Here is a 21,593-nt window from a genome sequence, read left to right as displayed (position 1 = left end):
ATCACTGATGATTCAATACATTCTGCATGCACAATAAATAGATGAGTCTAACTATGTATACATGTAGTTATGGGGCGAGACGTAGCCCAGTGGTAAAGCACTCGCTTGATGTGTCAACAGTCTAGGATCAATCCCCTTCAGTAGGCCCACTGAGCTATTTCTCATTCCAGCCAGTCTACCATGCACCACTGGTATATCAAAGGCCGTGGTATGTGATATCCTGTCTGTGTGATGGTGCTTATAAAAGATCCCTTGCTACTAATGGAAAAATGTAGCAGGTTTCCTCTAAAGCTATGTCAGAATTACCAAATGTTTGACATCCAACAATTAATAAATCAATGTGCTAAAGTGATGTCATTAAACAAAACAAACCTTAACTTTATAATATATTTATAAAATGGCCTTACAACAGTAATTGTTTATTAACCAAAGAATGATCTCTACAACTGTCACGTGATTACAAACGTGTGTTGGTGTACGCTCTCACCGAGTGCTTCTCCTCTAAACCCGTAAGACGTTAGCCTTTCGAGATCAGTGTGTGACGTTATTTTGGAAGTGTAATGTCGCCTGGCAACAAATGGAATGTCACTAATACAGATGCCCTTTCCATTGTCCCGTACTTCAATTCTGTCAAGCCCATAGTTTTCCTGAATATGAAAAATAAACCGTATTAAGCGGATTAAGTATTTACAGATACAAGTATTATTTACCAAAGATCAATTAAAATTGAAACTTGATCAGCTGGGTCCTGCCAGTGTGAATGTGATGATCAATTTTTTTTAATTCATAAATGGTAATTGATCCTACAGTTTATTTAATAAAAAATTTGAGGTAAATATGCTTTGGGTTTGTTTTCATGTGCATATAAAGAACACACATACTGATAAAGTGTTAAAGGTATAATTAGTGAAATTCCAAGATGCCAAACACTACCATATGGTTCAACTGTGATAGAAATAAGCTGAATTTTTCACTAATCCAATGGACAAATAAGTCTAGAAATCTACTTGTCCACCAATATTTTCACTTGTCCTAATAAATGTTATGTTTTATTTAAGTACAAGAACTACATTTTTGAGTGCTCCAAATGAAACTGCATTGAAAAATAATTCTTGACCACTGGACAACTATTGAGGTACATTTTGCTTGTCCGAGTAGATTTTCACTTGTCAGGACAAATGGACAAGTACTTATTTCGAACACTGTTCAAGATATTTAGATTCATGCATCTCACTAGGAAATGTTACATGTATTATTGTATGTCCAAAGGTACATGTGCAGGGAAAGAGTTTCCAGGTCAAAAGACCACTGTTCAAAATACATTTCCTCTTTTTTTTCTTTTCTTTTTTCTGGGGCTGCATGATCCAATCCCCACCCTAAAAACTTCATTCACCAATATAGATTATCGATACCCCCGTGCATAATTTTCTGCAAAGTACCTGGGGGCAATATGTAAAATATTTAGGTAACCATAAGTCAGTTAAAGTGACTTTCTACCTAGGCAACCAAATGTTTGTAAATTATATTTGTATAACTGGCAAGTTACCCAATTGATTACTTTCAACTTGCATATAGTAGAAGAAGAAAAAGTGTTATTATAAGTATTTTATGTAACATTTAATAATAGATTTCCATTAACTGATTTAGTTTTCTACTATTTCATGCCAATTTTGCCCCCCAAGGAACTGTTAATTCACCATAAAACCAACTCGTCCCCTAGCAACTCACACCAATATCTATTTCCTATTATCTGTGGTTAATTCTCCTGTAAGGATAAGTTTTTCTGTCATCCTCTACATACATAAAGATTATCATGTACTCAGGCCCTGTCATGGGCATATTTCTCTAAGAAAGTTAGTGGCTGTGCTCACAAAGGGTTATGCTTGAAGAGGGTTTTTTTATGGAAGGATGCCAAACATTTCCCATACTCCTACTCAGGTGAGTCTATTCTGGGGCAAGCAGGGATTCGAAAATTTTCACAAAAATTACTTGCCACAGGGCAAGTGCCAATCGGATATTTACTTGCCCCATATATTTTTCCACTTGCCCATACTTCTTAAGGTTACCAATTGTGTTAATACAATGCTTAGTAATGTAATAATCTTGAAGGTAATTGGTTTAATTGCACAAATAAAGAATTTTGCCAATAGGTTTTTCGATTAGCAGCAAGGGATCCTTTATATGCACCATCCCAGACAGGATAACACATACCATGGCCTTTGTTACACCAGTTGTGGAGCACTGGCTGGAACGAGAAATAGCCCAATGGGTCCACCGACGGAGATCGATCCTAGACTGACCACGCATCAATCAAACACTTTACCACTGGGTACGTCCCGCCCGAATGCCAGACAACTCGGCCCACGTCGAGACAACTCGGCCCAGAGTTCTGAGACAACCCGGCTCACCGCGAGACAACTCGGCCCGGAGTACAGGGACAATCTTGTCTATTGTTGGACAAGTGTTGTTTTTTAAATTAAAGTATTCTCACTGAAATAAAAGAATGTGTTTTTGTTAGTCCCACCTTAACCTAAACGTCCCGAAACGAAGTGTCATGTCGGATTGATAAATTGCTGTTCCATTTATCTTTGAAGCGTTGTTCGAATAATTTGTTTTTGTTCTACAGTCGGTGACCTAAATATTGGAGTTGATCCCAGAAAAAACATGCAAAAGTTCTTTATCGTACTTTATCGTAGTAACAACACTCGCGGATATAGCCTCCTGACTTGTTGTTGTAGTATGAAGTATTTTACTCCTTCCAATTTCTGACTCAGATTCCACTTCGGCACAAAGAGCAAGCAAATGATATCACGTACGACATGCACAATTGTCATTCTTAATGGTGACCATATAGTTAACACGCATATAATGTGTCACAGCATACCCCGTCTATCAGTCTAATAACTCGGCCCCGAGGCCGAGTTGTCCTCGGGGCAGAGTTGTCTGGTCCCCGTCCCGCCCCTTGTCACAGTCATGGAATAGCACTCCATAAAAATAAGTCACATGACCTTCTCGATAGTGTTGTATTTTTTTTTACAGAATATATTCTGACACTGAACATGTTTTGCACTGCAATTAAATGGTGGTATAAGGTATGCCATATGAGGGTCACCCGAAATATGCCAAAAACCCGGTTTTTGGCATATTTACAATCAAAAAACCTTTTCGCAATCAAAAAACCTCACAAAAACCATAATTCTGCCAAAATCGTATCCAATAAAGGTTTTTTATATACTTTATTGACAGTTTATCAATATTATATGATTTACAATTTATATGAAGCACAAATATTGTTGTCAGTCCTAAACATATGCATACGTCCGTTTCCGCCTTGTTTGTAAAATGCGGAACAGGACTGATTTTAGGGTCCGACTATTTACTCCCAAAATACCCCCAAGACACGTATTGGATGAGCAGCTTTCGGGATTGTACTATATGAAATAATGAACAGAACATAGCTATTGCTTTAGTGACGTTTTTTCTTTGGGAGGTTTTTTGAGTGTAAATATAGCAAAAAGCTTTCGGGATTTCCCAATCAAAAAACCTCACAAATGCGGGACAGAACAGATTTTAGAGTTTATGAAGCTCCAATCACAACTAACAGGTGTGTTTCGAACAATAGCTATTGCTTTAGAGTCGTTTTTTCTTTGGGAAAAGGTTTTTTGAGTGTAAATATACCAAAACTCCGCTTTACAATATTTACAATAAAAAAAAAACATTTCCCAATCAAAAAACCTCACAAATGTGGGACAGAACAGATTTTAGAGTTTATGAAGCTCAAATCACAATTAACAGGTGTCTTTCGAACAATAGGTATTGCTTTACTGGCGTTTTTTCTTTGGGAAAAAGTTTTTTGAGTGTAAATATACCAAAAACCCGCTTTACAATATTTACAATAAAAAAAAACATTTCCCAATCAAAAAACCTCACAAAACCGGGACAGAACAGATTTTAGAGTTTATAAAGTTCCAATCACAATTAACATGTGTGTTTCGAACAATAGGTATTGCTTTACTGACGTTTTTTCTTTGGGAAAAAGTTTTTTGAGTGTAAATATACCAAAAACCCGCTTTACAATATTTACAATAAAAAACAAACTTTCAAGTTGACCTCTATTCTACGTGTAGTTCTACATTCATACCAGTTTAATGTCAACATTAGTACATTCGGCATCTAATGAATTCTCAATTAGTTCTTTTATCACGCTATAGACAGAAGTGATCACTTGTGTACTTCCAATCAGTCTAACTGTATTTGGTGGTAGAGCTGACAAAACATGAGTTCCCGCCATGTTGTCTTTTCTTATGTTTACGGAAGCAAATGTTGTACATGCTTTATATTACATTCCGCCTATTTAATAGAGACCCTTCAAACTCGACTTCTAAAAATAGGTCTTTGCTTATCTTTTAAAAATAGCAATAAGAGTATTATTAAAGTTACATTATCTGGTTACCATATTATAACATCATGTACAAATGTGAAATACAAGCTCAAATGCACTTTTAAAAAAGTCGTGTGTATTCGCTATGAACGGATATCGTCAAACGTATACGCTTGATTCGTCGCCTGTGCCGCCATAGCTCGGCAATGCACAAACGACAGCCTGTTGTCAGTTTCAGTTAGCACGTGTGTTTGCCGATTTCAAATTGTAGGGTTCGTCTAAAAAAATTGAAAGAGAAATCTTGCGCTGTACGAAGAACGTTCGGTTGATAATACGGTACTAGTCTTTAGTTAAAACCGGTTTGATCTTGACAACGTATTATCGACAATCGTACCTTCCTATTTCAGAATCGATATTTTATAAACTTAATAAAGTGTTAGTAGAACTTCCAAAGTTTAGTTTGTATACTAGTGTAACAGATAAAAATCTCAACCTTCACTGAAGGAATTCGAACCACAGACTCTCAACACGAGAGTCCAGTGCTCTACCAACTGAGCTAATAGGGAAATTCCCACTAGCTACTGCCAGTAGGAGCACGTTATACCAACACTACTACACTAGTAACACATTAATCATGTATATATTTTTAAAATAAAATATACTAAAGTAGCCAATGAACGTTTTCACTTCATAATTTGACGTGTTAAAATCGATAAATTCAAATAAATATTATTTCGTTTGGAAAGGGTAAAGTTAGGGGGGTGGGGGGGGTTGTTTAACGACATCAAAGATAAAGCATATTGATTTAATAATCATCCGACCCCATACAACCGTAAATAAAATGTGTTGAGTGAGTCGTTAAATAAAACATATCCTATCCTTCCTTCCATCTGCTGTTGGATGTCTAACAGTTGGTAATTTTGACATAATCTTAGAGAGGAATCGGGTGCATGTGCATGGTGAGGGTATTGGAGGTCGAAACCCTTACTTGCCCAAGCTTAAAAAAAATTGAAATGTATTTTTTTGGGGGAGCATGGCCCCATATAAACTTCGCTCAACACAGTCTATAACCCCAACCCAGCTGAAATCCCTGCATACGCGCCTTGGAAACCCGCTACATTTTTTTTTAGCAAGGGATCGTTTATATGTACAATCCCACAGACAGGATATCACATATCATGGCATGGTCTTTTATATATCCGCCGATGGGGATCGATCCTAGACTGACCGCGCATTTCCAAAAAACACCTTTTTAGGTCTAAGTAATGAATAAAAATAACATATAGTCTTGAAAAATGTTACGTAAATCGAACACAGTATACCCTCTTTCTCTACCCCTAGAGCGTTACGTAACACCCTCTTACATGTAACGCGTATGCCAACAGCTGGCCACTGTCAAAATTTCAAGGCAAATCCCCCACCCACCGACCCCTGGAAAGGCGTTGTACCATACCTCTATGGATATGAATATGTTTTGCAGATATAAGACGACCCCTCAATCAAGACAGTTAAATTTGTTAAAAAATTGCGACATCTCACGTGATCTCTTGTTGGGGAATGCTATACTTGTGATAAGCCAATGAAAACCGAGATCGGTACAAGCCCGTCAAAAGTGTCCCACTTTCAAAATAATGGCTTTGTTTTTGACCTGGATAAGCCAGCGTAGTGAAACCAATGCGAAATGCGGCGTCATATATGCATCAAACGTAATTGGATTTTCTGTTCTATATGCTTAAATAATAAAAATATTCCAGGGAACGCCGCTTTAAAAATTCCAAAGTCTTTATATGGGGGAAGACTTTCCGTGACAAAACCGACTTTTGTGTCATAAATAATAGTTATAGTATACCGTATTGAAGTACGGTAAGAATTTTAAAGTAAATATTTCATAGGGTTGTAACAAGCCTAAAAGAAGGTAGTAAATTTTTTTTATAATTATAAAAATAAATAAATAAATAAATAAATAAATAAATAAATAAATAAATAAATAAATGAAATGAAATGAAATGAAATGAAATGAAATGAAATGAAATGAAATGAAATGAAATGAAATGAAATGAAATAAAATAAATAATTTTTTCAAGGTACATTAAAATTATTAGCAAAACATTATGCTATTTCTAACGCGTAACTCCGAAGTTTTATCTTTTAGCGTTAGTGTGCATGTCTGGTCATGCATTCTTAATGTTTAATTTTAATTATTAATTTTTTTTTTTTTTAATAAGAGGTATATTTAGAAATTTTTTTTTTTTATAAATGTATTTTCTCTTGAGGGGCGGGATGTACCCCAGTAAAGGGCTCACCTGGAGCGCGGTCGGTCTGGGATCGATCCCCGTCGGTGGGCCTATGGCGCTATTTTTCGTTCATCAAAGGCCGTGGTATCTGTTATACCCTGTCTGTGGTATGGTGCACATAAAAGATCCCTTGTTATTAATGGAAACATGGAGCCAAACATATCAAATGTTTGACATCCAATAGCCGATTATTAACAAATCGGTGTGCTCTAGTGGTGTCGTTAAACAAAACAAACTAACTTTGATCGTCTCAAGAAGATCAAAGATGCTTTGGGTAATGGGTAGGAAATAACATCATGAGATAAAAGACCAACGCATGCGCAAATAATCACTTCTGGTTGAGATCAAAGTTGTTTGTTATTAACTTTGTGTAAGGTGTTTTTGTCGTTATCATGTTTAAATTTGCATATATTTATTTATTATTTATCATCTATTAGATTATTGTTTTCTTTGCATGATGTTTGTTAATTTTGTTTGACAAAACTAGGGTGTGAGACCGAGTAAATCTGTAAAAATTACCAGTGTAACATTTCCGATTTCGAATGGTTCTCAGTCATCTGCCATGATTTGGTCGGGGTCGGTGTTCGTAAATAAAAACAGGATGCTACATGTTCGAATCCATTTTTTCAGTGTCTATTTTTGGCTATTATTCAACGGTCGGTCCACCACCATTCTTAGAATATTTGTTTGATTCAGAAAGCCTACCAGCATATTTAAAAAAAAAAAAATTCCATGCCATGGGTATGGGATGATGGGTTATGACTCATGATATTTAATCATATTAAGAGTTTCAAAATAAGCAACATGATATTATATTTCCTAAATGGTAAAGACCATGTTTGGCTATTCACTTAATTTGTTTTATATTACAGGGATTTACCTTGTTTTTCTGAAATGGGGGTGCCTTGGACTCACCTCTTTCTTTTCTGGGGGTCCCAACCTGAAAACAAAGGGTCCCAAAACCACACAAATGACAGAGAGCTGCAGACAACAAATCACGTGTATACTATTACTATATATGTTTCATTAAAGTAAATTTAACAAGCTGTGTTGTTGTATTTCCTTTCGGGAAATCAATGTCGGTATTTATTGTTTATTCTTTCAAAATCAACATTTCACTTTGATCTGTATAATTATTTGAACATTTCCTGCAAGCTAAATGACACTCACAATACCATGCATTGTTTATGAATCGTGCTACTTGTTTGTTAATGCAAATCAGAACATTTAACCAATGTGTTTTATTCGCCCGGGAATTTCCGATTGTGTTCGGCCTGTTGACGAGAAGTTCCGAATGATCGCAAATCCGCGATCTCTTTCCGGAAATTACCAACTTTACACGATTAAGCGCAGCAAAGGATAAAGACGCAGTGTTCCCAGAGATTAAAACTTTTAGTTTTCGAGATGGGGAATCCCCATTTGAATAAGCAGTTTATAGGTAGAAAAGAAATAGTGTGTTACACAGAGTGATCGATCTTTAATAGTGGACAGGGTTACTGAAAATGTCAGATATTTTATGCGTCCCACGGGACGCAGTATCTCTATTTTTGTGGGTCCAGTTAAGTTTTAGTACGTCCTATACGCAAGTTTTGTGCGTCCGGTAAATCCCTGATATTATGATCTTCACTATCAAAGCATTGACTTTCCCATGCCCATATATCCAGTACTTCAATCAACTTCACATGATTCAGGTGACAACGGAGTAGAGCACTGATAGGGCTCAAAATAGTAGCCTACGATAAGCAGTCCATTTTTTAAATCTACAAACTCACCTGCTAAAACTACCCCCCAAAAAATCACAAGAAATTTGTGAAGAGACTGATGTATGTATGATTATCTCATCTGTTACTTGGCTAGTCCCCTTCATAGTCCATTCTTTGATGTGGTGAGGGGGCTTGTATGTCTCAGTGACCCAGAGAGCTATGCCATCAGGAGCTTTGGCTTCTGTTAGGACATCCAAGCTGGACTGGACTAAGGGTGAAGTAACCCTAACAGAAACTTTTGAGTGCTGAAGTCAGAGGTATTGGCATTCTAATAGACCACAATACCATGCATCAACAGCTATTATGACTACTTGGCTTGTGAATTTTATATTTTAATATTATAATGCTCTAAGGCCAAAAAAAAAAAAAATTGTTTGTTTCCGGTCACCCGACCGACCCTAAATTTTGCCACCGACCCTGAACTTTTTTTTTTCTGCTGGGGTGGGGTGGGGTGAAGCGCACAGAGAAGTTGTGGTCGCGGATCGACAAAGCAGACGACAGAAGTACTCAAGTAGGATAACTCTTACACGTCAGTGTGTGTGTTAAATGGAGGTTGAGGGGTGTGTGTGCGTGGGGGGGGGGGGGGCAGCAGCGATGGTTTTTATACACCCCCACCCCACTTTTTGGCACCTTCTTACGCCGTGCCCTGGACCCAATCACTGGCGTTGTTAGAGACTGGACCCAGACTAGACATGCCTGGACGTTGAATGGATATGAGCATAACTAATTTGTTTGAAATTGGAATCATTAACCAGTGTTCTACGTTGCGACCAAAATGTTGGCGTGGTGACTGATTGTATTTATTATCATCGTCATCTGGCGACTGACTCCAAAAACATCTAAGTATTAAATTATTTGCCTAGCAGCGAAAACAAATGAAATTTGTTGACATCATTGTGCAGTCAGAACATTTCACTATTTACGAAGTTGTCCGATTGATCACTGTGAATTCCGTATTAATTGTCGGTACAATTCGGATCTCATCGTTGATTTTAGTAATTTGGCGAAAACAATCCAGATACTTACAATACATTCATAAATGATACGAAATGAGTAGTGTCGCACTGTGGCGAGTAACATTTTAAGCTTGGCTAGTAAATTTTGTTTGTCCACTAGCCAAAGAAGAGTAAGTTATAAAACCGAGTGTAGAACACTATTAATAACACATGCTCTTATTAGGTACCACAGTAATTGGTGACACACGAGATCGCATGACAGTACGGTAACGTGTGTGGAGATTAAACGGCTTTTATTACAAACTGCTAAATACTGTAGGCCTATAGAGGAAAATATATCGTATTATCGTAACTCCAGTCATCTCATACATTGTAGGTTTATTTTCCAAAAGTCATCGCGTTTTTTCCCGCATGCAAAGGTGAAGGTCATTTGAAGAAGACGTGGTACAATTTTCGTTGTTGGCTACTGCTTAGGCCTAGTACCCAGAATTTCTTAATATACACGGGTGTAGCCTGTAGGAAGATACCAAAAAGTGGGGTGGGTGGGTATACACACGTATAAAATTAATATATAAACCAACGATGCTGCTACAAAGTACCCCCTTCCCTGCTTCCTACGCCAGTGATGTAGATAGGCCTATCAACTGCTGAGCATGGGTAATAATTAAATAAACGGAATATTCAAGATTAACCACAAACATTAAATAGTTCACATTTATTTCAGTGTTTCAGTTAATTGGGAATAAATTAATTTGGGTGATTTTAGCATGGGTCTGTTCAATAGGCTAATAAACATTAAAACTATAAGTCCGTCCCACAGGGAACGCCTTAGCCCGAGTACTCTGACTGTAAGAGAGCTAGACGGACATTTGAACATAAACACGCTCTCATTATTTATGTCCAAATGTCCTTATAGCTCTCTTACAGTCAGAGTACTCGGGCTAGGAACGCCTTTTTTATTACTATGAAATTTACTACAAGTTATTCATTTCTAAGCCGATTGATTTGTAAATTGCCACAAAATTAGTATTGTTTTGTTATTTCCAATACAAGATGGACAAATCTGTGAAGGTTTTGTGCAGTCATCTACTGACTGGATAAATCTGTGAACTTTTTGTGCAAACATCTATTGACCAACTTAGACAAATTTGTGCAGTCATCCTCTGACAAAACTGGACAAATCTGTGAAGTTTCTGTGCAGTCATCTACTGACTTTTATTGGTGAAAGGAATAGTTTGAACTTTTTTGGTTTTCCTGTCTTTTGAAAATGGCATGTGAAACTTAAAACTGACATTGACAGTGAGATTGTTTTTATTTCTCTCTGGCTGCAGAGTAAACTAAGATTTTTCAGACAGCTTGCCTTCATGTCTTTCATCTTGAGACTGAGTTTTCTCTGGCAAACACATTTAAGGTAGGGTAACCTTTCTTTGAACTAAAAAAAAAAAAAAAAAAAATCCTACCTACCTACCCTACTTTTTTTGGCCATGTTACCTGAAACAAACTTCTTCTTTTTTTTGGCCTAAAATATATCTCGGGAGCTTATTTTCCAGATACTATCCCAAACCCTCCCTTCATCCTATGCTGGTTTATTTCCAGCAGGCCATATTTTTTCTTAGCAGGACATACTTCTTTTGGCCTGCAATTTCTTTAAATAACAGCTGGCCATATTTTACTTCCTTGTTCGAGCCCTGAGGTACTTTGATCATAGAATTTAATCCCCATGATGCACCCATTCTCTGGGTTTTACCCATTCCAACCAGTGCCTCACAGCTGGTATATCAAAGGCTGTTATATGTGCTGTCCTGGGTTTTTTTTTTTAAGTGCACCATTTATTGGTGTCATTAAACAAAACAATTCAGAAATGGGTATTTTTTTCTGTGAACCATATGGCATTCAATCTTTCAAATACTTATATTGCCTTACTGTAAAGGACTTTATTCCTAAAAAAAACATACCAGCCTCAGTGGTGTCGTGGCAGGCCATCGGTCTACAGGCTGGTAGGTACTGGGTTCGGATCCCAGTCGAGGCATGGAATTTTTAATCCAGATACCGACTCCAAACCCTGAGTGAGTGCTCCGCAAGGCTCAATGGGTAGGTGTAAACCACTTGCACCGACCAGTGATCCATAACTGGTTCAACAAAGGCCATGGTTTGTGCTATCCTGCCTGTGGGAAGCGCAAATAAAAGATCCCTTGCTGCCTGTTGTAAAAGAATAGCCTATGTGGCGACAGCTGGTTTCCTCTAAAACAAATCTGTGTGGTCCTTAACCATATGTCTGACGCCATATAACCATAAATAAAATGTGTTCAGTGCGTCATTAAATAAAACACTTCTTTCTTTCTTTCTTATTCCTAAAAATTTATCCATGTCATTTTGCCCGGAAACCAGTTCACACCCCACATTGTTTAGCTCATACTCTGATTTGTCCATGATCATGAGTCCAAAATCCTATACTGAGTTGTTTTGCCCAAAAAGTTAATTAATTTGAGGACACAGCTCGATTAAGAGTTTTGAAATGTTTTTGTTTACTTAAAATACAGACGGCATGCAACATGCAGCATTTTTAGCCTGCATGCAACAATTTTAAATTGGTAACTTTTGCAACAAATATAAATACCTAAAATAGTCCCTTCAACTGATGGCAATAATTTGTATCCGTCATCAAAAAACTGACATCAGTGAAGCTCCTGACTGACAGTAGTTGCTGTTGGTGCTCTCGTTAAGTTTGAGCACTGTAGGGCCTACTATCTTATTTCTAGATAGGTGTTCCACACAATATATATTATGGAAAGTACACATTTTATTACATATCTTGGGTTAATGAATATCATACTTGAAGTAAAACTTTATTTACACATGCAAAAGCTATGCATAATTAAACTGCTTGGGTAGTTTGATGAGTGGGTCACAAATCAAAGGACAGTCCCTTTAAGAATTGCCACAGAATGATAAAAACACGAGCCGACTCGAGGTCAGCGGATGTGACAATACATGAAAAACGAATCTAGCAATAAGTGAACTCTAAAAATCCATGAATAACGCACAAATAATAAATACTAGGATGAAATGGCCCTACTTGTGGATGAAACTACCCTATAGAGTGGTGAAACCATGCGGTTTACAGTGAAAATTGACCCATGGTGAAATGACTGGCTAACTAGTAATAAGGGTTAAACAATCTGTTACCTCTAAAAATCGGTTGTTACTAAAAACCATTATTCTAATTCACTCTGCATATATAACGCAAAATTGGATTGTCTAACCAAATCTATTTGTGGCAGTAAAACCAGCATTAACATGTTGGAAATTTAGAGGATTCTCCAAAAGCCTATTTACACTACTGCTCACTTTTTAATTGGATGTACATACTTTTAAAATACTAAAATACCAACGTTGAATCTTTTTCTAAGCAAAATGTTTGTTAAATGTTATGACGTAAATGCTATTTATAAATGTTTGTGTGATGTATGTGTGTCACTGACAGGAATTCCAAAGACACAAAATTATAGTTGTTCATTATCTAATGTTTTGTATTTTTCAGTGTGTGTATGTGTTATGGGCAGTAGTTGACAACGATGAACGTTGCAGTAGCACATGGAGACAGCAACCCGACACATTCTTACCTCAACAGCAAGGGAATATGGCTGACGTACATACTCATCATATTCGTGTCACATCTCCTAATTCTGAGTGTTCCGTTCTTCAGTATGGCCGTGGCCTGGACACTGACCAATGTGATCCATGATATTGTATGTACATAATAATCATATTGATGATGTATTTTATTACGTAACACTATTTTGGTCAAAATTAGACATCTCCCTGACCCCCACCTACCAGTAACACTATGTTATTGTATATAACCCTTAATTTAAACCATGGTATGTTTTGTTTCAGGGTCTGTTGAGGGTTCGAATTTCACCATGGCACCGACAGCAATTGCCATTGATGCCCTCCTTACTTACCGTTATGCCCATAAAATCTTACGGTGTCGACGGCAAGAAAAATGCCTCTCTGCCTTACCTGGTTTGCCACTGTGCACTTCAGAATATTTTTTTCTTAAAACCCCAGCATTTTATTATTTAGAAATGACACAAAATGTAACATGAAAAATCACATCTAGCAAAATCGGACTTCTTGTTAACACATGAAGTGACAGGTCAGTTATATCAGGATGTAAAATATAACGTGCTAAAATGCTCATACAAATAATGTTATTTACAGCAGTTTAAGTTGACGACATTTATAAATATATTCTTTGTGACTTGCACATTAGTGATTTTAAATATCATATTTACTAATATATCTTTTCGACTTGGCAAGATGATTTGGAAGTTGCAGTCACGAACAAGCTTCATTCTGTCAAGCCAGTCCTGAGAGAGTGGCAGTCCTAAAGGCGTTGCAGGAAGGATGAAGTAGTCTTGTGCCGTGCCCGCATATTTCATGCATTCATTTATTTTAACCCTCTAGTGTCCAAGTATTTAAAGTAAATAAAAAAATTATCATATTCATTCAACTTACAGGTGTTAGTGTACATTGAACAATTCCATGTTGATTTTTGAATTTTCATAGATTTGTATATATATATATATAATTTTAATAATGTAGCATATCTGCTACATTGGGCATTTACGGGAAATGTGGCATATATGCTACATGTTACTAATCTTGTAAAATACATTATTATAGCATATATCTGTATCAAAAATAAACATTAGAGTCCAAGACCAAGGTGAAATAATTTTTGTCTCAGAAACTTGATAGAAAATAAGTTGCATTAATTTGGTGCCCCTGTTTTGAAGGAAAAGTGCCCTCCAGCTTGCCTTTGTGCCCTAATTTGTCTTGCTGGATGAGTTACATGATTTCTCTGTCTTTCAGTGTATGTTTGTAATGCTGCACATTACCAAGGGAACTCCATGGGAGACCCCTGACCAGGGTGCTGATCGCATGCAGACCCAGTGGGAGCAGATTGACTGTGGCAAACAGTTCACAGCTACGAAAAAATTCCTTACCCTTGTACCAATTGTATTGTGAGTACCCTTCTATGTTAAAAAACAAACAAATTTGGTTCAGACAGGTTCTGTTCCTTACTGATACTTTAAAAGAGCATGCAAAATGACCAGAATTTTGGCTTACTGAGTGCCTGGTTTTCGGGAGATTCACTGTAAAAGCATTTTCCCCTTTTTGCTCTCCTGGCATCCTGTGTTCATCAGTCATGTTTGAATTTACTTTCCATCAACTTATAAAATGTTAGTCCTCTGAACATTGCGACAATGATAGTTTTGTTCACCCTGTGCTCAAGCAAGTCTACATGTAGTTTTACCTCACCCAGTTTTTTGGATTTTTTTAAAATGCAGTAGCATGATTCGAATCCTACATTATTACACTGGTCACACTGGAAGTATTTTTGCTTTATCCTAGTGATGTGCCGTTAACCGTCAAAAAAGGAAAAACGTAGCCATGCAGATAGAAAAAAAATGTACTTATAGTTTTTCAAATTTGCTATTTTTAGCCAAGCTCATCCAAAATGGGGGGAAAAAACTTCCTAGGCGAGGCAATAACCTGCCGAACAACTCATATTTTTGTGTTTTGTGATATTGATCTGCGAATTTGGTACATGTTTTGAATGTCACATGGTGTTGTTAGCAAAGCAAACTCGTCGCCATATTAACTTGGTGAAAACAAGGCAGAGTTCGGAAAACCCATTTGTCTGTGAAAGTAATGTTTATTTTACCACATCCACATGGTGTTTTCTTATGCATGTATATTTGAACCCTTGATTTGTACCCTTACTTTATTATTTGTATCTGTAAGGTATTTCCAGTGGGTTTTTCACTATCACAAAAGATAGTTAACACTGTGATTGGAAAATGTTTTCTTTGTATCAAAATGAGAATTAAGAAAAATTGTTTGATAAAGTTAATCCAGATTACAAACGAACACAATTACTATGATGCTGGTCATTCTTATCGTATTGTGTGACATTACACGAGGACTTCCAATATTGAAACAACTCGGTCATTTGATTTGTATTCACACTTCAGCCAAGGTATTCCGAGTGAGTTTGTTTTGAACTATGTTTTGGGGCTTATTTCCACTGCTTTTTTGCTTTAGTTACAAAATAAAACCATGCTGACAAATAGTTTATTTTATATATGGAAAAACAAATATCAAAACATTTTAGGGAAAGAATCTCAAGCTAGTAGGCTAATGTATTTTTATGTTTTCTAACCTGGCTGACTGGTTTTTGGGGTGTTTTTTTAATAGACCCACAAGCCTGGAACATGATTGTTCTATAAACTGTTCTTTTTCAGCTTTGCACAGTTTTTTTGCTGCCAAACCAAATTTCATTTAAATGTCAATAAAAACTGAATTTGAAATTAAAACTGTACCCTTTTGTCGAAAATGGTGCCAAATGTCATAACTGCACATCACTAGTTTAGCCAATTTACAGATATGTAGAGTATTTCCTTAAGAAACATTTAAATGTGGTTAATTTAAGGAATAATTTATTAACCAAAGACTAAATCTTGTAGCCTCTTGGGTTTTTTTTTTACGTTATCAGTTGGCTAATTTTGCAATGGACAGTTTGAGCCCTGTGTTAACTCAAGTAAGATATTTTAGCTTTTTGCATATACCTATTGCAGATCTGTTGGGTTATGTCAAAACTTAGTTCTGTAGATAATTTCTGATGATATTTCTAATGTCAGTAATGAAGACTTAAAAAGATATTGGGGGCAGGACGTGGTAAAGTGCTCGCTTAGTCGGTTTGGGATCAATCCCCATTGGGTGGGTGCAGTGGGCTATTTCTCGTTCCAGCCAGTGCATCATGACTGGTATATCAAAGGCCATGGTATGTGCTATCCTGTCTGTGGGATGGTGCACATAAAGATTCCTTGCTACTAATGAAAACATGTAGCAGGTTTCATCTATGACTGTCAAAATTACCAAATGTTTGACATCCAATAGCCAATGATTATTAATCAGTGTGCTTTAGTGGTGTCGTTAAACAAAACAAACTTTATTTTTACAAGATATCGTGTAACTTGTTAATGTATAATGTTCACATTTCAGGTTTTTTCTGGCAAGCTTTTACACAAGATATGACAAAGTGCATTTTCTGGTGAACTTTGTGTTTCTGTCACTGAGCCTCATTCCAAAACTTCCACAGCTGCACGGAGTACGATTGTTTGGCATCAATAAATACTGAAACATTTTCAACTTCTCAGAAGATGGGGTGATTTTAGCTTCCTTGTTTTGCTTTTCTGCTTTTTGGTGGGCTTTTTTTTTTTTTGGTGGATGAAAGCTCCAAACATCTGTTAATATGTGTTTTTATTTGTACTCTTACTTGGGGCAAGGTTTACAGTCTCAATTGTGTGGAATTTGTCAGATGAGTTACAAATATGTTCCCACTAGCAAATAGTGACGAGACGTATTATTATACAATGAATTAGATAAATTTCACTTGGTAAGGATATCTGATGGCATTTTTGAAAAAGAAAATATTTCAAAATTGTTTAAAGTTTGGAAAGTTAGAGCCAGCAAATACACACATGGAGACTATAAAACAGCTACCTCTGACACACAGCCACAAGCCAGTGCTACCTGCCTGAGATCCACCTCTGCCTTGGCACAGATACTCCTAGGCATCATCTGCTAAAACAGATTAAACTTTTGCATAATGACATCACTGACTAATCACATCACACATTGTACTTAACAATATGGTTATTAAAGTCTTCAAGGAACATTGTTTTTATTTCGTGTGTGTACCAGTATGTGTGCAATGTTGGGTAAAAAATACAAACAGTTGTTTTAAATATTGGATACCAAAGTAATTCGGTTGTAGTATTCTTGTACAGTCTTCCAGGAATCCAATGAAATATTGGATTGTCTTGGTGGATTATAGAGATAATTTCCAGGTGAGCTCCACCAAATTATTTATTAAACTTCAAAAATGGAAGAAATCCACCATTATTTTTCCAAAAATATATCAATTATTAGGTAAAATTATTTGACCAAATCTGAATAAAATTCACCAGTTCTGTTTAAACTTCGCAATTGGTGAATTTGGTGAGTTACAGAGCTAGTCCTGCATTTTGTTGATTCACTAGTCAGGTATCAGAGATTGCTACATGAGTATAAAATGTTAAATAGTAGTTGCTAATAAGTTTTGCTGATCAAAATTTTGACAGTTAAATGATCCTTGAAGTTAATGATGCTGTGCACCAGGGTCAAGGTGGAATTTAGGCTAACAACAGTAGCTTTGGCTTGAGTAATTAGCTGATGGTAAAACCATCAGACATGCGAGAAGCATTGCTGTAGGACACAAAAAGAACGAAAAAACTACAAACGTGTGTTCTAATTTTGTAGAAATCAACAGATACCCACTTAGTAATTATTAGGCAGTAGAGTCAACTGTTAAAAGTCAACTGTGCAATGACTGAAATGGATGGTTATTTAAAATCTGTTTATATCTAAGAGAGAAAAGATTGTTATGTTATTAGCTAAAGTTAATGCTGGGAAAGACTTGCCATGACCTTAAATGCTTATAAAAGTACTTAACTGTTTAAGCAATAAGCCGTTTTAATCGAGCCTATAACAGAAATGGTCTTGATCTGGTGGCGTGTTTAAGCTAGCACATTTTCTCACAATGCTACAGGTTTGGCTAGATTTTTTTTTTAATACACACAATGCAAACAATACTGGAAGTGTGTTATATGTATTGTACAATTATGAATAAATTGAGCTACCTTTTTTGTGTTAGTATTATTGTCTTGTATATTTTAAAAGTGATAAGCCTCTAGAATTGTACATATATTCATGTAGATTTTGCATGAGATTTTATGCCGCTGAACCAGTCTATTAGCATCATCCAAGCAAAATCTAAAAATGGTGGTTTTCATGGATACCCACAATTTATCTGTATTTCTGAAAAGAATGCCATGTGTTCATTGTAGACATTGTTTTATACAAAGTGTGCCAGGCACAGATCCAGACACAACCCCCGAGTTTTGAAGTGCAGGACTAAATAGCAGGCTGCGACAAGCAGTTAATATTTTAGCATGTAAAATAGAAACTCGCCTGCTAAAATCACCAAAACAGCCGGAGTGTCATTTTTTCAAGATAGACATTGTTCTTTTGACCTGCTATTGAAAAATAACAACAGCAGGACATAGTTTATTTTCTCTTTCAAGTCCTGAAGAGTCCAGAAAAATTCAATGTATAGCTGCTGAAGATGAATACAATGAATTTATATGTCGAGGACACTGGTGTAGAGTGGGTTGCCAGTGCCAGGGGCAAGGCAAGTATTGCGACCTCTAATCAGTGGACCATTAGTGCTCCCAGAGTCCCTTCCACCAGTCCAGAATTTTGTGCCCAGGACAACCACCCCTGTGGCCCAGCCCATGCTACGTCACTGCAAGGATGGGTTATATCCTGGTTGGCTTTGGGTTTCTAGGGAAGATTGCCATATACATGTATGTATTACATGTTCATGTACTTTTGAATACTGAAGGTGCCCTTTTACAATGTTGCACTTCCTCGCCACCTTAAAAATAACTCAATCTGCTCCATGTCCCTTAGGCACACGTTTTGCAAGGTGTCGTTTATAGGTGGTTCAACTGTATACTCTTATATTATGATCTCTTTATGCATCTTTGTTACACTCCAGATTGAATGTTTCATGTGAGTCGACTGTTTTGATATCACCTATAGCAGTATACACTAAATGATAAGTACGGTGTGTCGCACAGGTTTTTTTGCAGGTTTGTTTTGAGGCATGAATGATGATTTATCCTTCATCCAAATATATGTATTTTCATTCCTTTCAAACACTGGTCAGTTTATTAGATTATTAGAGACTTTATTAGATTATTAGAGATGTTTATGCATTGAGGGTCTCAATGCAACAACATTTATACATGTAGTTAGTTCTCAGCATGCAGTGCTGTGTGATATACACTGGTTTACCAAGAATTACCAAATATTCTACAATAAATCTGTTTCACCCAAACTCAGACAGTTGTATTTTAAAGAAAAATTTAGATTTAAATTATTGACATTGTTGTTTATCTCACCTTGACAAAGTCACACATATTTTTTACATCAATTATGACATCAAAATGTTTAGCTCTTAACATTTTTGCCCTTTGGACCATTTATCATAAATTATAAGTCCTAGATCAATGAAACTTGGTTTATAGTTTCAGCTATCATGGTTCATCTCGATACTTGTTTCAGAAAATAAAAATATATTAATGAAACATTTTGATTTTTATTATTATTATTATTATTATTTATATATGTAAGATTTAGATTAATCCTGAATGTTACATCACATTGAATCAGTTTGTGGAATTATTATTAATATAAATTTCTCTGATGGGCCATTGTATCAAAAGTTTGTACTTTTGATAAATAAAGCAAAAGTTTGTTGATACTTTAGACATTTTATTTAGTGATTGAGAATTCAGAATTTCAAACCGAGATTTTATTAGCAGAAGAAAAATATGTGAAATTGCCATTTTGAGTTTGTTGCATGTGATATTATTTTCTAAAAGTTCTGTTTGAGGATGGTCCATGTCTTTTTAGATAACTGAGCAAGTTTTGTACAGGTGATGGAAATCCTGGAATGTCTTGAAATTTTATGTTCGATTATGGAAAAGAAAATTGGTTAATAATGTGTGTCCCACATTTAAAATGACATGAGAAGAGATTAGCAGTTATCATCAAAACACTGTTACAGCAATATTACTGACAATCACAAATTTGTTTTATTAAAAACTCTTTTAGGAAATGGAAAATTTCTTGAAAATCATGAAATTTGGTTGGTGTAAACCTTATTTGGCCCATCTCAAGACATTCTTTGTCAAACTCCCATCACTGCCTTTAAGTTATTGAAAAACAAAATCCTGGATGAAATGTAATTTTGATTTTATTAATTTTTTTAATATTATTTTAGCACATCCAAAAATGTTTCTATAGAAGTACCTGTACCTGAAGTAGTCCAGAGTATTATTTATCTAAGCCATAATGTTGTTTGTTTAGTTTTTTTAAACTACACACATTCAGTGACCAGAAAACCTGGTACTAGATCAAACAGCTGAACCAAATTAGAACAATATTTAAAATTTCAATATGTTTATGGAGAAGGAATGAGTTGGTAACTGAACTTGTTGATACTGATATGGCTGTTAGAAATGTATAATGTACAGGGTGAATAAATGGTGAAAGCTAACCAAAGTGTTATTTATGATGTAATCAGGGCTACCTCTGGGTGAGTAAAATATTTAACTAAATTATCTAAAAAATGAATAAAATTATTACATGAAATTTTTCTGTTTTATCAATGTTTCCTAAATTTAGGAAATTTGGCGAGTGGCAGAGCTAGCCCTGAGAATGTACTCATTTTTATTTAGTCTTAGGTAAGCAGTCAGTCTGAAATCAATCCCCGTCAGTGGACCCATATATCAAAGGTCATGGAATGTGCTATCCTGTCTGTGGGATGGTGCATTATGTTTATTATATAACTGTGCATATAAAAGATCCCTTGCTACTAATGGAAAAATGTAGGTTTCCTCTCTAAGGTTTTCAGTATTACCAAATGTTTGACATTCAGTAGCCGATGATTAATAGATCTCCCATGCTACCAATGGAAAAATGTAGTGGGTTTCCTCTCTAAGACTTAATATTACCAAATATTTGACGTCCAATAGCCGATGATTGATAGATCAGTGTGCTATAGTGATGTCGTCAAACTAAAACTTTAAATATATAATTATTGGCAACTATTGCACACTTCAAGATATGTTTCTAATCTGTGCAGTGGTTACTGAAGCCATTTGCATTAAAAAGTGTGCTTTGTTTAACACCACTAGAGCACATTGTTTAATTGATCATCGGCTATTGAATGTCAAACATGTTGCAATTCTGACACGTCATCGGAGGACATCCACTACATTTTATCTTTTATATGCACTTTCCCACAGACAGGAAAACACAAACCACAGCCTTTGACCAGATGTTGTGCAGTGGTTGGAATGAGAAGAACCCAATCAGTTGAATAGATCCACAGAGATGGTTTGATCCTACAACAAAAGCACCTCGAGGGAGCACTCGACCAACAGTTAAATCCCACCCCCCCATTTGGATTAAGACTTGTATGTAGCTACTGGATTGCAAAAAAAGAGAAATGTTT

General features: G+C 36.1%; 2 protein-coding genes across 2 annotated transcripts in view; one reads left to right on the top strand and one right to left on the bottom strand.

Annotated features, from left to right (window-relative positions):
• Window positions 1–4,291, bottom strand: part of LOC121381704 (PMS1 protein homolog 1-like) — a 39,339-nt gene extending 35,048 nt beyond the window's left edge. The window contains exons 1-2 of the mRNA XM_041511049.1: window positions 4,142–4,291; window positions 488–647 (exon numbers count right to left, since the gene is read on the bottom strand). Coding sequence (XP_041366983.1) covers window positions 488–647; window positions 4,142–4,291 — 310 coding nt within the window. The remainder of the gene's footprint in view (window positions 1–487; window positions 648–4,141) is intronic.
• Window positions 4,292–6,969: 2,678 nt separating this feature from the next.
• Window positions 6,970–20,633, top strand: LOC121380385 (ORM1-like protein 3). The gene is made up of 4 exons (XM_041509174.1): window positions 6,970–7,045; window positions 12,936–13,143; window positions 14,273–14,424; window positions 16,469–20,633. The coding sequence occupies exons 2-4, from the start codon at window positions 12,970–12,972 to the stop codon at window positions 16,602–16,604; spliced, it is 462 nt and encodes a 153-aa protein (XP_041365108.1). The 5' UTR covers window positions 6,970–7,045; window positions 12,936–12,969; the 3' UTR covers window positions 16,605–20,633.
• The last annotated feature ends 960 nt before the right edge of the window (window positions 20,634–21,593 follow it).

This window comes from Gigantopelta aegis, chromosome 9 (genome assembly GCF_016097555.1).
Source record: "Gigantopelta aegis isolate Gae_Host chromosome 9, Gae_host_genome, whole genome shotgun sequence".
NCBI lineage: Eukaryota > Metazoa > Mollusca > Gastropoda > Neomphalida > Peltospiridae > Gigantopelta > Gigantopelta aegis.
The sequence above is the reverse complement of the archived record's forward strand: the minus strand, read 5'-3'. Positions and strand labels throughout refer to the sequence as shown.

Coding starts and splice junctions, on each gene's coding strand:
- LOC121380385 (XM_041509174.1), top strand. CDS start 12,970: ATGAACGTTGCAGTAGCACATGGAGACAGCAACCCGACACATTCTTAC. Junction 13,144..14,272: donor CCAATGTGATCCATGATATT/GTATGTACATAA, acceptor TCTGTCTTTCAG/TGTATGTTTGTAATGCTGCA. Junction 14,425..16,468: donor ACCCTTGTACCAATTGTATT/GTGAGTACCCTT, acceptor TTCACATTTCAG/GTTTTTTCTGGCAAGCTTTT.